The sequence below is a fragment of the Lepisma saccharinum genome, chromosome 22 (assembly GCF_977018435.1).
Source record: "Lepisma saccharinum chromosome 22, izLepSacc3.1, whole genome shotgun sequence".
Lineage (NCBI taxonomy): Eukaryota > Metazoa > Arthropoda > Insecta > Zygentoma > Lepismatidae > Lepisma > Lepisma saccharinum.
Window position 1 is genome coordinate 14,176,228 of NC_139250.1, and position 13,181 is coordinate 14,189,408.

A 13,181-nucleotide genomic window follows, 5' to 3' on the forward strand; every position below is an offset into this window, starting at 1 on the left:
AAATGGAGCAAGGTGCTAATAACAGCAAGAAACAGAGCCATAAATGAACCAAGAATAAAGATGGACATGGAAGAGTTGAGGGTAGTGGAGAGCTTCAAATATCTAGGAAGCATAATTGAGAGAAGTGGAAGAATACAGAAGGTTGCCAACGATAAAAATAGTAGACTTTGACTGGCCATCGCGAACGATGCATTGAACTGTTGTTATGTCCCGATAGAGCTGGCTACACTGGGGCCTGTACGAGATAACAGTATCAGTTGAGCAGGATCCGTGTAATGATGAAGGTAAAAGTGACAGTTTTCTGGGAGGGGTTCACTTGTGGACTTTCCGCCGCCCATTATAGTCACTCAGTAATAGTGAAAAGTGCAATGAAGAGGGTTTAATCGTCAGCAAAGCTGGTGTGCGTCTCATCATCCGACGATGTGCCCAACAGGCCCCTGCAGTACGTGGTCAGCCGGAAATTGTGAGATCACGGGCCCAGCCTGCTCGAACCCCCAATACAGTGCGCGCCATTAGGACAGCAGTGACACACGACAATCCCCCAATGCAGAGAAGTTTGGCTATTCGCCACGGTATCTCAAAAGGCACAGTTTCCAACATCATCCGGAAGTCTCTCTTACTGGAAGCCCGTTACAAAGCACGAGGACACCGCCTCACAGAGTGCCACATTCAGGAGATGTTCACAAACGCCAGAAAACTGTTTGAAACATACCTTGCAGGTACCAAGTGGGAATGGGTGTGTACCCTGGATGAGGGGTGGCTCTACCTACATGAGACCAACAGAGTTCGATCCATTTTCTACCGTCCAACAGACCAGAAGAGCCATTCTGACTTTGTGCTGCAGTGCAAGGAAAAGTTTTCCAAGGGATTTCTGGTGGTGACCGGATATTGCAGTCGGGGAACGCTACCACTCGTCAAAGTGCCTTCCAACACCAAAGTCAACACAGCTTACTTCCAGGAGAACGTTATGGCCCCTCTGTATGACACACACACATCCCCCACCTGTAAGGTGACGAGACCACACATGTATGGATCCACATGGACAAGGCCTCCAGCCATACCGCTCGAGCATCTCAAGCGTTCTATGCAAGGAAGGCAGAAGAGACAGGAATTCGAGTGATCCCATATTTGTCCATCCCTGTGAAATCCCCGGACGCCTCACCAATGGACTACTGTGCATTTGGCCTCCTCAAACAGGCACTTGCTCAACGCCGTCCCCGTACCTTGCAGGGCCTTGGGAAAGTTGCCAAAGGGGTATGGCAAGATATTCCCCTTCTCATTCTATGCAGGAGTTTGCTACAGTGGAAACTACGTTGGCGGGTGATCGTTCGGGCCCGTGGCCGTCACATCGAACACAATCGGTGGTGGCGCAAGAGATTTACTAGCCACTTGCGAGGTTCAAAGTTGACTATTTTTATCGTGGGCAACCTTTTGTAGATGAGGAGGTAAACAGAAGAACACAAATGGAGTGGTGGACTATATCAGAGTTGAAGATAAATATGGAACAGGGATGTACCCATGAAATGCAAGAAGGTAATATACAGGGTGATTTTTTAAAACTCATGGTTTTCTTTGTTGTGTAAAATTTGTAAATGAAGTATTATTTCCATGCGGTTTGTTGCAAATGAATAAGGAAGGATGGGAGATTTATTGGAGTATGTTTACCGGTTTATATGCATCCTGGGTAATATCGCCCACGCCTCAACAAAAACAGCAAATATTCACCAGTGTACCCTACAATAACATTGAAGTATTGGATTTTTGCTAAACTGAATTAATGAAAATGAGTTCTTTTTTTTTTGTATTCACTCAACATAAATAAAACATAAAAATTATGGCACAGACATATGACAAACATCTCACCTTTAAAGAAGGTGCTGAAAGTGTCGACCTCCTTCCTGTAAACAAAGTCGAACACGCCGTTCCATGTTAAGGGCTGTCTGACATAGTGTTTCTGCGCTAATGTTCGCAATTTCAGCATAGCAACAACAGAATCAGTTTTCCAAAAACATTTCACGATAAACACACGTTCCTGCAAGGAGTACACCATTCTTACTGTGTGTTCTGATCACAATAACGCAACTTTTCAGCACAACAATTACGCAAAAGCACACAACTTTCCAGCACAACAATATAACAGCTGTTTCCTGGTTATTGTTGACAATGACAACGGAGCTATCTACAGGAGGAAACTTAAACCTCCGCACTGCATCCAAACCCCCAGACCATATGGAACCGAAAGGTACACTGGTGAATATTTGCTGTTTTTGTTGAGGCGTGGGCGATATTACCCAGGATGCATATAAATCGGTAAACATACTCCAATAAATCTACCATCCTTCCTTATTCATTTGCCACAAACCGCATGGAAATAATACTTCATTTACAAATTTTACACAACAAAGAAAACCATGAGTTTTAAAAAAATCATCCTGTATAACACATACTATGTGCCAATAATTACGTACGGAGCAGAGCTGCACAATGAAAGAGAGACAAAAGAAAGATGCAGGCAGTGGAGATGAATTTTTTAAGGAGTATATTGGAGAAGACAAGAAGGGATAGAAAAAGGAATGAGGAGATCCAACAGACAGTGGGGGTGGTGTAGCTTCAGGACAGGATAGATCAGGCACAGATGAGATGGTTCGGACACATGAAGAGGATGGATGCAGAAAGACAACCAGTAAGAGCTTACAATGCACAAGGCGGGGGGGGGGGGGGGACAAGATGTTGGTGGAAAGAGCAGTAAGTCTGGAGAAGAGGACAAGATTGGAACACCATGGAAAGAGAGAGGAGTGGTGGAAGACAAGGAAAAAATGAAGAGGCTTTACTTCTGTGCCGACCCAGTCATAGGCAGGAAACGGGAAAGGATGATGATGATGACATAGAATCTCCCAATTGTTAACCAGATATCATATCAGATATTGTTACATATGAATGGCTTATTGCAGAAAGGGACCTGAGTCACATTTTTGAGGAATCTGAGTTAATGGTATTTTTTTATTTTCCTAGTTACAGGCGCATCTTTTAGTGCAGAAAGGACGTCAGTCACACGAGGCTATAGCCAAGAAAATGCACAGTGAAAAGTGTACTTTAATGCAGAAAGGTACCTGAGTCACTGACTCGGGTCCTTTTCTGCAATAAACTTAGCTACTCTGTAGCGACGGGCACTGGTCCCTTTCCACAGAGAAAGAGAAATAACTGTGTGGAAAATAAAATGGGCAACTCTGAAACAAGTTACGAGCGATTTCCGTAATAATGGTGCGTCTGTAGCCGTGGTCTGTAGAGGGTGATGTGTGTTAGTGCAGAGCGGTGGCAACTGTTGTGAGATGTTATGTTGCTTGTATTACAGATATGCAGGATGAGAGTAGTGTTAGCGACGTGAGCGTTGACAGTCCAAGAAAACGTAGGAAAGGAATTCGACATCTGGAAAAAAAAGTGCCCAAAAAAATGTTATGAGCAATTCAACGAAGACGAACAACGTGCAATTTTTGACATATTGTATAGAATGCAAAGTAAAGATGATCAGGATATACATTTGCAGAGAATGATCCATGATGAAAATGTTAAGACACATCGTCCACGCAAAGAAGATGCTGCGTTACACGAAAAGTCGTTAAAGTACCACGTACTACTGGCAAGTAGCAAAATACAAGTTTGTTGTGAAGCGTTTTGCAGACTTTATGATGTGTCAAGAGAAAAGAATAAGGCGTTTGCGGAAGTTACTGTTAGAGGGCAAAATACCTCATATGCGCGGACAGAGCAAAAGTGGGAATATGATTAAGGCTGAGGATATACAGGCAGTGCATGGACATATCGCGTCTTTTCCAACTAAACGTGGAGATTATGCAGACATCACATACCTACATGAAAACCTGTCAATTCAAAAGACGTATGAACATAAACAAAAATACCCTACGTCCAGAATAAAATACAGTTTCGACTACAAGTATTTTAAGGAAAATTTTGCGTTTCGTTTCGTGAGGCCACAGGTAGACACGTGTGGTGTCTGAAGAACAGACTAACAAAATGAAGAGGATATTTCTCGTCTTATTTCTCAAAGTTTCCACTTTTATTGCAGAAAGGTACCGGAGTCACAACTTTTTCATCTCCACTGTCTCTAGCAGCATACTGCAGGCGGGTGCATTGAGAGTTGCAAAATTAACTATTCTTTATGCTGAATATTTGAGCCAACAACGGTACATTTCTTTCTTACACTATCAATATTATACAATTTTTCTTGTTTTTCTCGGAATTGTGCAAAAGTGACTCAGGTCCCTTTCTGCAATAAGCCATTCATATATACTCTATGGCAGATATTAGATGATGTGCTAATTATTGCTAAAAATGAGAACACCATCATGGATGTATTTAAATTGTTGAATGAATCACATCCTCGCATAAAATACACTTGTGAACCTATGTAAATCAAGACAACTGACACAAGAAACCAGACACCAATCCAGTCCATAGGAAAAAATTAGCGGGAGAAAAATACATCAGTGCCAAATCAGATCATTCTCGTGTAACAACGGAGATAATATATTTTTTATTTCTTTCCTGAGAGCACAAAAGCTATGTTCTAATAATAAGGATATCAAAAATGAAGAAGAAATGCTTTCAGTATATGAAAAGAAAATGGCTTTAGCACTAAAAGAATAAACCAAATCAAAGAACGAGTTACAAGAAAACTAAGAGAAAAAAGAAAAGAGGACAGGGATGAGAAATCTGTTGGAAAGAAATTCGTTTGTATTCCTTTCCACAAGGGATTCTCACATGAAATTGCAATTTTTTTTAGAAGATTTGAGTTCAAAATTGTTTTTAGATCACCATTGAGTTTGGAATGCACATTGAATGAATACAAAATGAGAAAATCTGTTCCAGATGTTGAAACCACAGGAATATATAATATAAGTTGTTCATGTTCAAAGGATTATGTAGGACAAACATCAAGGAAAATGTCAATAAGATAACATTATTAATTTAAATGCAGGAACAGGTTTGTCAGCTCACATCATCGACGAGAAGCGTATGATTAAAAACAGAAGGGTTTTGAAAAGAGTTACAGGAAACAGATTTGAATGTCTGGGAAGCTTCGTTCATTGCAGAACAACACTGGAATAAATTAAATAATGAAAAATGGAAACAGACCCACTGTGGAGTTTTCTTTTTCACAAGTGAAGTAGGCTACCATCTTTAAAATTCAATGTAACTGAAAACATCAAGAATCTCTGAAAAAAGGATGATGATTTTGAATTGCCCGATGATATTTGGGATTTATAATTCTTAAAAAAATGTGATAAAAAATTTTCATCTTAAATAATACTAAAACAGACTGCTTGTTTCACAGTTAAGTTGCTACATTCCAACAATGTAACATTGACAAGATCCATTGTATAACTGATTCTTTTTTAAAGATTTGTAACTATTGTAATCAACTGTTGAAATCAAACTAAAAATACATGTCTGATGAAGGGATCATGTGTTCTGAAACGTCACAGCAAAAACTGTGTGTTTATGATTGTATCAACCGTAGACAAGAGTAATAATGGACATATTTTTAAGCACTTTTTCTTAAATGATCCTTGTATGAGGGGAATATAAAATGGTTTCACTGTACTAGTATTTTCTCTATTTTAAACATGGTCATTTTTGCTACACTAGTTGGTATACGAGGATTTACTACTAATACACACAACAATGAAAAACTGTTACCTTTGTAAATGCCTACGAAAGCTGCAAAATATAAGAGCTATTTAAAGAACTGATGCATCAGTTGCAAAATTACATGCACCAATCACAGAAACAACCAATTTTTTCCATGAAAACTTCCTGTTTTAAAATGCCTTTAATAGAAAAGGTTAAAAATACTTTATCTACATATTTATTGAAGAGTCAATGTTAATACCATGTCCTCTAGATAGCATTATTTATACATAATACAGATTATACACTTTCATATGGATTACAATGAAGGATTCACATTACACTCTCGATGATGCAAACAAGATATACAGGGTGGGCACAAAGTCACTTTCCCCAATCATTGATTTCTTCATCATTGGGGAAAGCGACTTTGTGCCCACTCTGTATATGAGGGAAATTTATTAAATAACACATATTTTATTCTAAAGTGCAAGGGAAATATTATCTCAGAACACAAAATGGCTCCTTTGCAAAAACCCTATGTGCAGTAACCTTCTGAAATCTACAGGGGAATGAAGGTTCAGAGACAGTTGTTCTGAATGGGTGGAAATATTTGAAAATGGATTTGATTGATTGATTGACCTGCTTTACTTGGCTTTTTGTGCCACTTTTGGCTAATTGGCGAAGATGGGGATGAGTGATGAATGAACACTGAGAAACATCCATGTCCAGGCAAGATTCGAACCTGGGACCCATGGCGTCGTAGTGCAATGTGCTAACCACTCCACCACGAGGGCCGGCTATTTAAAAATGGAAGACAATGCCAGTGAACAATGCTTAAGTGGGAGACCACTTAGCTAGGACATCTGAGACACTAAAACAACAGATCAAGCAGCGAATCCATGATTGTAAGGGGGCAATATAAATGAAATTGTCATAGAATTTAGTCCCACACTGTGGCCCTGAGGTATAAGGCACAAGCTTTGGGCTCGAGATCCGAGACATACGCAGGTTTGAGTCTCCTGGAAGCGTAACAACTTTTCTCCTGAGATTTCAGCCAGTGTGTGGGGCTGTTGGCCATCCACTATCATGAGGAAATTGGGGAGGTATGGATGAGTAGCGTAACACAGTCATAGAAAACATACAACGACTGGGGGTTTGTTGTGCTGTCCACATGTCACCCCACAACTGTTTGGATGATCTCGCACCTCTGGTGAAGTGAGGCCGGCAGTCTGTCCACCGGGGTTATAGAATTTAACACTAGTCATGGCCCTGCATACAATATTATTAATATTATTACTATTATTGGTTACAATTAAACCATACATTTCATTTAGAACAATATTAATACAAAAAGTGACTTGATACCCTATGCGGTAAAAAAATATACACAAGCTACATCTAAGGAAAGTGAGATGAATTTACATGAGTATCAAATCCAGGAACTTTTCTAACGTTGGAAGCGGCCCCGGCACCCACCCAGTGTCGAATAACATTGGGTACCTGGGGGAAACCCTGGGGAGTAAAGGTGGTCAGGGGCGTGATGCTGATCACATCACCCCCACTCACGACCGGATCAAGAAAGTGTGGGGCGTTACCCCCACACCCCCTATATGCCTTCATAGTGTGGTGCTAAGCACAGGGGAGCACTTTACCTTTTTTTTTATATACAGTATAAAGTGTTCTATAGTAGCAATGAAATAAAGAAAGTTTCCAAGTTATACACATTTAGAAGAAAGGAAAGTGTAAGTCTATGGGTTTGGGTACGAGTTTGTATGAAATTACTGCTCCAAGTACAGGGATGAAAATTTTAAAATATATGTGAGTGGTGGAAATGGTGGGGGGGGGGGGGAAGCACTGAAAATAATATTACTGGAGTTAGAATTTATAGGCATGTGAACGTAGAAGACGACAGAACTGCACTTTGCTAGTACTGAGTTTGACCTTCGTCGGGAGTGAATTCCAGGTTACCGCTGCTAGGTACGAGAAGGACTTCTGACCAAATCTGCTTTTGTTAGGTTTGTGGATTACTAGGTCCATGATAGCCTTGGGTATAGGAAAGTGTGCAGCACATGGGTCTGAAGGCAGTCGTCCGAGAGAGCTGAATGAGAGGCAAGATTTCATGAACATTCTGACCATTATGCTTGCAAAGGATATGCTTTTATTTATCGAACAGTGAGAGAAACAAGTACTGGGTGCACAATTAGGAACCAGAGATGCAGTGGAAACACCCAGTCTTTGGCCACAAAACATTCAAGACACAGGCCGTTACTGGGAAAGTCATGCTGACCATCTTTGGGATGACTGTGGCCCTACATTGGGGCACTTCCAGGAAAAGGGTCAAACTTGGACTTAGGAATGGGCCGATATCAAATTTTGGCTGATACTGATAAAGAACTGTTATAAAATTTACCGATCCGATATAAAACTGCAAACAGTCCTTCAAGAACCTGAATGGTTCAATGACCTCCTTAATAAATGTTTCCAGGTGACTGCAGTGCAAAATAAGGTATTTTATTTTTTTAAAAGTAGGGCATGGAGAATAGCCATTAAAATAATAACAAAAAGGCAGATTTTGAGCTAAATAATAAGACATTTACAGATATACCGGGGTGTTAAAAAAATGTATACACAGTTTAAAATGGAATAGCTGCTATATTGTTGTGAGTTTACAACAATACAAAGGGAAAAGTTATAACATAGACAGAGTTCCTGCATGCAATTACAATAAGTGCTCAAACTGCAAACCAAAAGCCTGCAAACACTTTTGCACAATGCTGTACATTCTTGATGGCATATTCCAGAGTAGCCACAGGGATTGCTGCACAAGCCATTCCAATTTCATATTGGTTACATGCGTATTACTCACTATCTATAAACAAAAATACGTTAAAAGTATTAAATTTCATGTACTTACGTAAGTGAGTATATAATCGTTGTAAACTATGTTTCGGAAGCTTTACTGCTTCTTCGGGGCTTGCAGAGCACATATAAACAGTGGGCATAGAATCATAAAATGGGAGGTTATCAAAACAAGTAACAGTAAATTGGATAGGAATGTATACGAAACGGCACTTACTTGTGCGGGAAACAAAAATAAACTGAACCGAGACAACGCCAATTTGGATGATGTATGGATTAGCTTTTTCAAAAAGTGGGACAATATGTATGACAAAAAGGCCCCGATAGGCTTCCAAGTCAACTCGGAGGTAAAGAAAGCAGCCGAAGTGGAATGCGAATTCTCCTTGGTTTGGTGACAGAAAAAAGGGGAGGGACCACTCGTAGGAGAGGAAGTTCCCCACAACTCCCTAGCGTGGCACCAGCTGCTCGCACGCTTCACTCTGGCAGGGAACTAGGGCTTTCAATGGCCACTCAAGCATACCATGTTGGTGATTTTAACATGTTTTTTTCGTGAGTTTTAAGGGTTTTTAAAAAAGGTAGTTTCAAATTTGTATGTGTCGAGCGCCATGAAGTGTTTTAACCCCAACCTTTTACCTTGTATCCTTGTATAACACTTCTCCGACGTGGCTTGATGTTCCGAGCCTAAAATACGACCACCTGAAGAAGGAAGCAGTCAAGCTTCCGAAACGTAGTTTACAACGAATATATACTCATTTACGTAAGTAGACGAAATTTAATACTTTTAACGTATTTTTGTTCATTTGAATTTCATGGTGTAGGTCCACTAGTGACCGTGGCTTCTTACTGTAAAAATCTAGGGGGGGTTAAATCAGGCGAATGGGGCAGGTACTCAATCGGGTCCCTTAATCCTATCCAACGTCCTGGTACAGTGTTATCCAGGTAGGTTCGCACATCTGAATGAAAATGCGGTTGGGCGCCACCTTGTTGAATATGAAATGGATCGTCGGCAAACAAAGCCCTAATGAATGGTAAAATTAATGTGTCCAGCATCTCCAAGTAAGCCTGGCCAGTAACCGAATCTTGGAAAAAGAACGGTCCAATTAGCCCCTTTGATGATAGCGAGTATACATGTTTTTGAACACCCCAGTATCAGGTCGGTAATTTTACTGATAAAGCAATGCACCGATATCAGTATATCCGTAGATACCGATGTGGCCACGGTGGCTCAGTAGGTAACACGTCTGACTACCATGCTAAAGGTCGCAGGTTTGATCCCCGGCCGGTTCAAATCCGGGAACTTTTCTAACATTGGAAGCAGCCTCGGCACCCAACCAGCGTCGAATGACATGGGTACCTGAGGGAAACCCTGGGGGGTAAAGGCATTCAGGGGCATGATGCTGATCACATCACCCCCACTCATGACCGGATCAAGGAAGTGTGGGGCATTACCCCCACACCCCCTATACACCTTCATGGCATGGTGCTAAGCACAGGGGAGCACTTTACCTTTTTTTTACCGATTAATCTATTCCATCCCTACTGTGACTAGTTTTTGATACAGTGACATTCTAGTGAATAAGCTGAATTTACTGATATACAGTTTGGTCCAAAAAAAATATCCCCACCCAAAGGTTTTATTGAAAGCACACAAGAATTAAAACTAACGTAATTCTATTCTTAACTTCAGGATTATCTGTATATATTTAATCAATTTTATTTAATATACTTAAGTAGTATTTTTCTATACTATTCATCATCAATTTTCTTCTTCTACTATCCATTATATATTTTTCAATTTTTGTAACGTTTGTCAACATTTTGTGTCCTATAAGAGCCTGTGACTACAAGACAGGAGCTTGGGTTCGACTCTCAGGGTCGTTAATCTTAGGTGGAAATTTTCCCGTCTATATCACTACATAAGTCGATCTGGGACACACTCACAGTCTTTCATAAATGGAGGAAATCGCTAAGGGTAAAAGTCGCTCAACAGTGGTGCTATTATAGTCGTAACGTCTCCTACGTGCCTCATGGAACAGGGTAATGTACAACCAGGAGTGGCACCAGGGTGGGGGGGGGGGGGCCTTAAGCACCGCCTAACTGATATGTTATAGAACTCATATAATACGATGTTTCAATCCAATAATAAAATAACAATAAAATCCCGTGTCCTTGTATTCAATAGAATTAGGTTAGTTTTCAACCTGATGTGCTTTCAATAAAACCTTTGGGTGGGTATATTTTTTTGGACCAAACTGTACCTACATCAGATGATTCTCATAGAATATAGATTCTCTAGTGTAAATATTGGCATTAACTTATAAGATAATAATTATCACAAAAACTAGATTACACATGAAAGTAAAAGCATTACCTTGCATTTCTGGATTCTTGTCTAGTGAAGTTCAAGTCCAACAGAACGTAAGGGCGAAGACACGAAACCCTGTTGATTTCTGGCGCAGTCGTCAATTTCCCAGCGTAGAAGTAGTTGCCAGGCCACGTGCAAATTTCGGGATGCATACGGTACTGGATGTTGAGCAACTGGACAGGGTTCTCAGTCATTGATGTGTACTCCATGTCCGAGAACTTTCTGTTGATTCTCGAAAACAGAGATTGTTCAAAAAATCTGTCCTTTGCAACCTGAAATTTAGTAGGAAAGAGAAAACTGCTCATGCACAATGTAAACAAGATGATGTCGGATGCATTCCAGATTATAAAAATTTTGCAGATATCAACAAACTATCAATAAAAAATCTTAATGGTGCTGAGAAATGATTACACACACATGTTTTTGACGAAAACATGAAATGTGAAATAACATAATGTTAATCTTTCATGTTTCTTAAAGGTGTGAGGTGCATTTTCCAACCCTGTTTTGTCACAAAATGAACTGCAAAATGCGAAATTTAGAGTTTATTTACAGACACGACACTTTCTGAAGTCAGAATTATTCTGAGTTATGCAATTCGTGGACAATTGATTAATTCTGCTGTACATATTTGAGAAGCAAAAATGGACCCTTTTATACAGGAATAAACTTAATATTCTGGTAATGACATAAACGTGCTATTAGAAGGAATATGTTTATTTTGTGTAATTCTGCAGTTTTTAAATCAAATTTGGGATTATATTCACATTTTTTAAAACCAAAATGTCATTTTATATACCACTTTTTCACCGCTATAACAGTGAAACTTTATTTTATATGCCACATTTGTACCCGAAATAACTATTTTTGTCCAGAAATTTTGCTTTTCTATTTACCAAAAATATGTGCCTCTAGGAATGATATTATATCAACACAATATAAAATTATAATTTACTTCTCTTGTCTATGCTGGCCCCTGTGGCAGAGTGATTAGGACATCGTGCTATGATGCCAGGGGTCCCGGGTTCAAATACTGGCCTGGCCATGGATGTTTGTGACTGTCCCTTCATCAATTTCATCATATCATCACTCATTCCCATCTTTGCAAATTAGCCAAAAGTTGCACAAGAAGCAAAGTAAAATAAAAGAATTAATCAATCTTGTAGTCTACGGTTGTTACAAGCATAAAAACACCCACTTGCTTCATCAAGACATTTATTTATTTTTTGTTTGATTAAAGATAAAGTTACAGAAAAATTATAAACGATCAAAGAAGAATGTGATGATTTATTGAGGTCCAAGAAGTGTCTATTCAACCATTTATCACATCAGGGTACATAAATTATACCTCTATGACAATTTAAAAAGGTAGAATTTCAGACTACAGGGTGATTCAAAAGTCCCTTAACACCTATAAAATGGAAAGAAGTTAGGCAGGTACAATTGGTCTTGATAGCAACAGGTTAGGTCCAGGGGGAACCATATTGGTGTGCTCCAAGCTGACATTCGCCATATTATATTAAAATCAAAATTTTTAAATGAGAAGGGGGTGGGTGATGTGATATATCAAATCAGGCTAGAATTTCATGAGAAATGCAATGATGAGGGTTTTTTCCAAACCTATCTTTAACCAGGAAAAAGTCAAGAATGCATGATTGTAAAAAAAATGTCATTTTCCAGGTGCCAGAATGCTCCTAACGTATGAGGAATGAATCGAGATCGTACTCTTGTCTGGGGACAGAAGTGCATTGCCATTGCAAATGATTTTCAACGATACCCCCAACGAGATCCAGTCACATGCGACAGGTGCACAATTACTTCAAAAGTTCCAGGAGAACAAGGACAGGCAATGAACTTCCACAAATGCATTAGGAACATTCTGGCACTGTTTATTCACAGCTGGAAAATTAGACATTTGTTACAATCATGCAGTCATAACTTTTACCCCCGATTAAAGATAGGTTGAAAAAACCTTAACCATTGCATTTCTCATGAAATTCTAGCCTGATTTGATGTAAATCACACCCTTTCAATCTAAATATTTTTTGAGTTGAATTCAATATGGCGGACGTTCGATTGGAACACACCAATATTGTTGCCCCTAGGCCTAACCTCTTTCTACCATGACCATTTATACCCAGACTAACTCCTTTACATTTTATAATGGGTATTAAGGGACTTGAATCACCCTGTAAATTACAAAACTATTTATAGAAATACAAGAACAGCAAATTGGGTGGGTATTCCTACATTTGATAAATACAATAGTGTACTTAATCTGTCCAATGCATAAAGGATAGAATACACT

General features: G+C 39.5%; 1 protein-coding gene across 3 annotated transcripts in view; it reads right to left on the bottom strand.

Moving 5' to 3' along the window:
- Setx (probable helicase senataxin) overlaps positions 1-13,181 on the bottom strand; it is a 143,167-nt gene that overhangs the window by 21,932 nt on the left and 108,054 nt on the right. For 2 of the 3 annotated variants that reach the window (XM_083144152.1, XM_083144150.1), the window contains exon 17: positions 10,880-11,145. In XM_083144152.1, the coding sequence (XP_083000278.1) occupies positions 10,880-11,145 (266 nt within the window). Of the gene's footprint in view, positions 1-5,715; positions 5,737-10,879; positions 11,146-13,181 lie in introns of all 3 variants that reach the window. The other variant, XM_083144151.1, reaches the window with a different exon arrangement.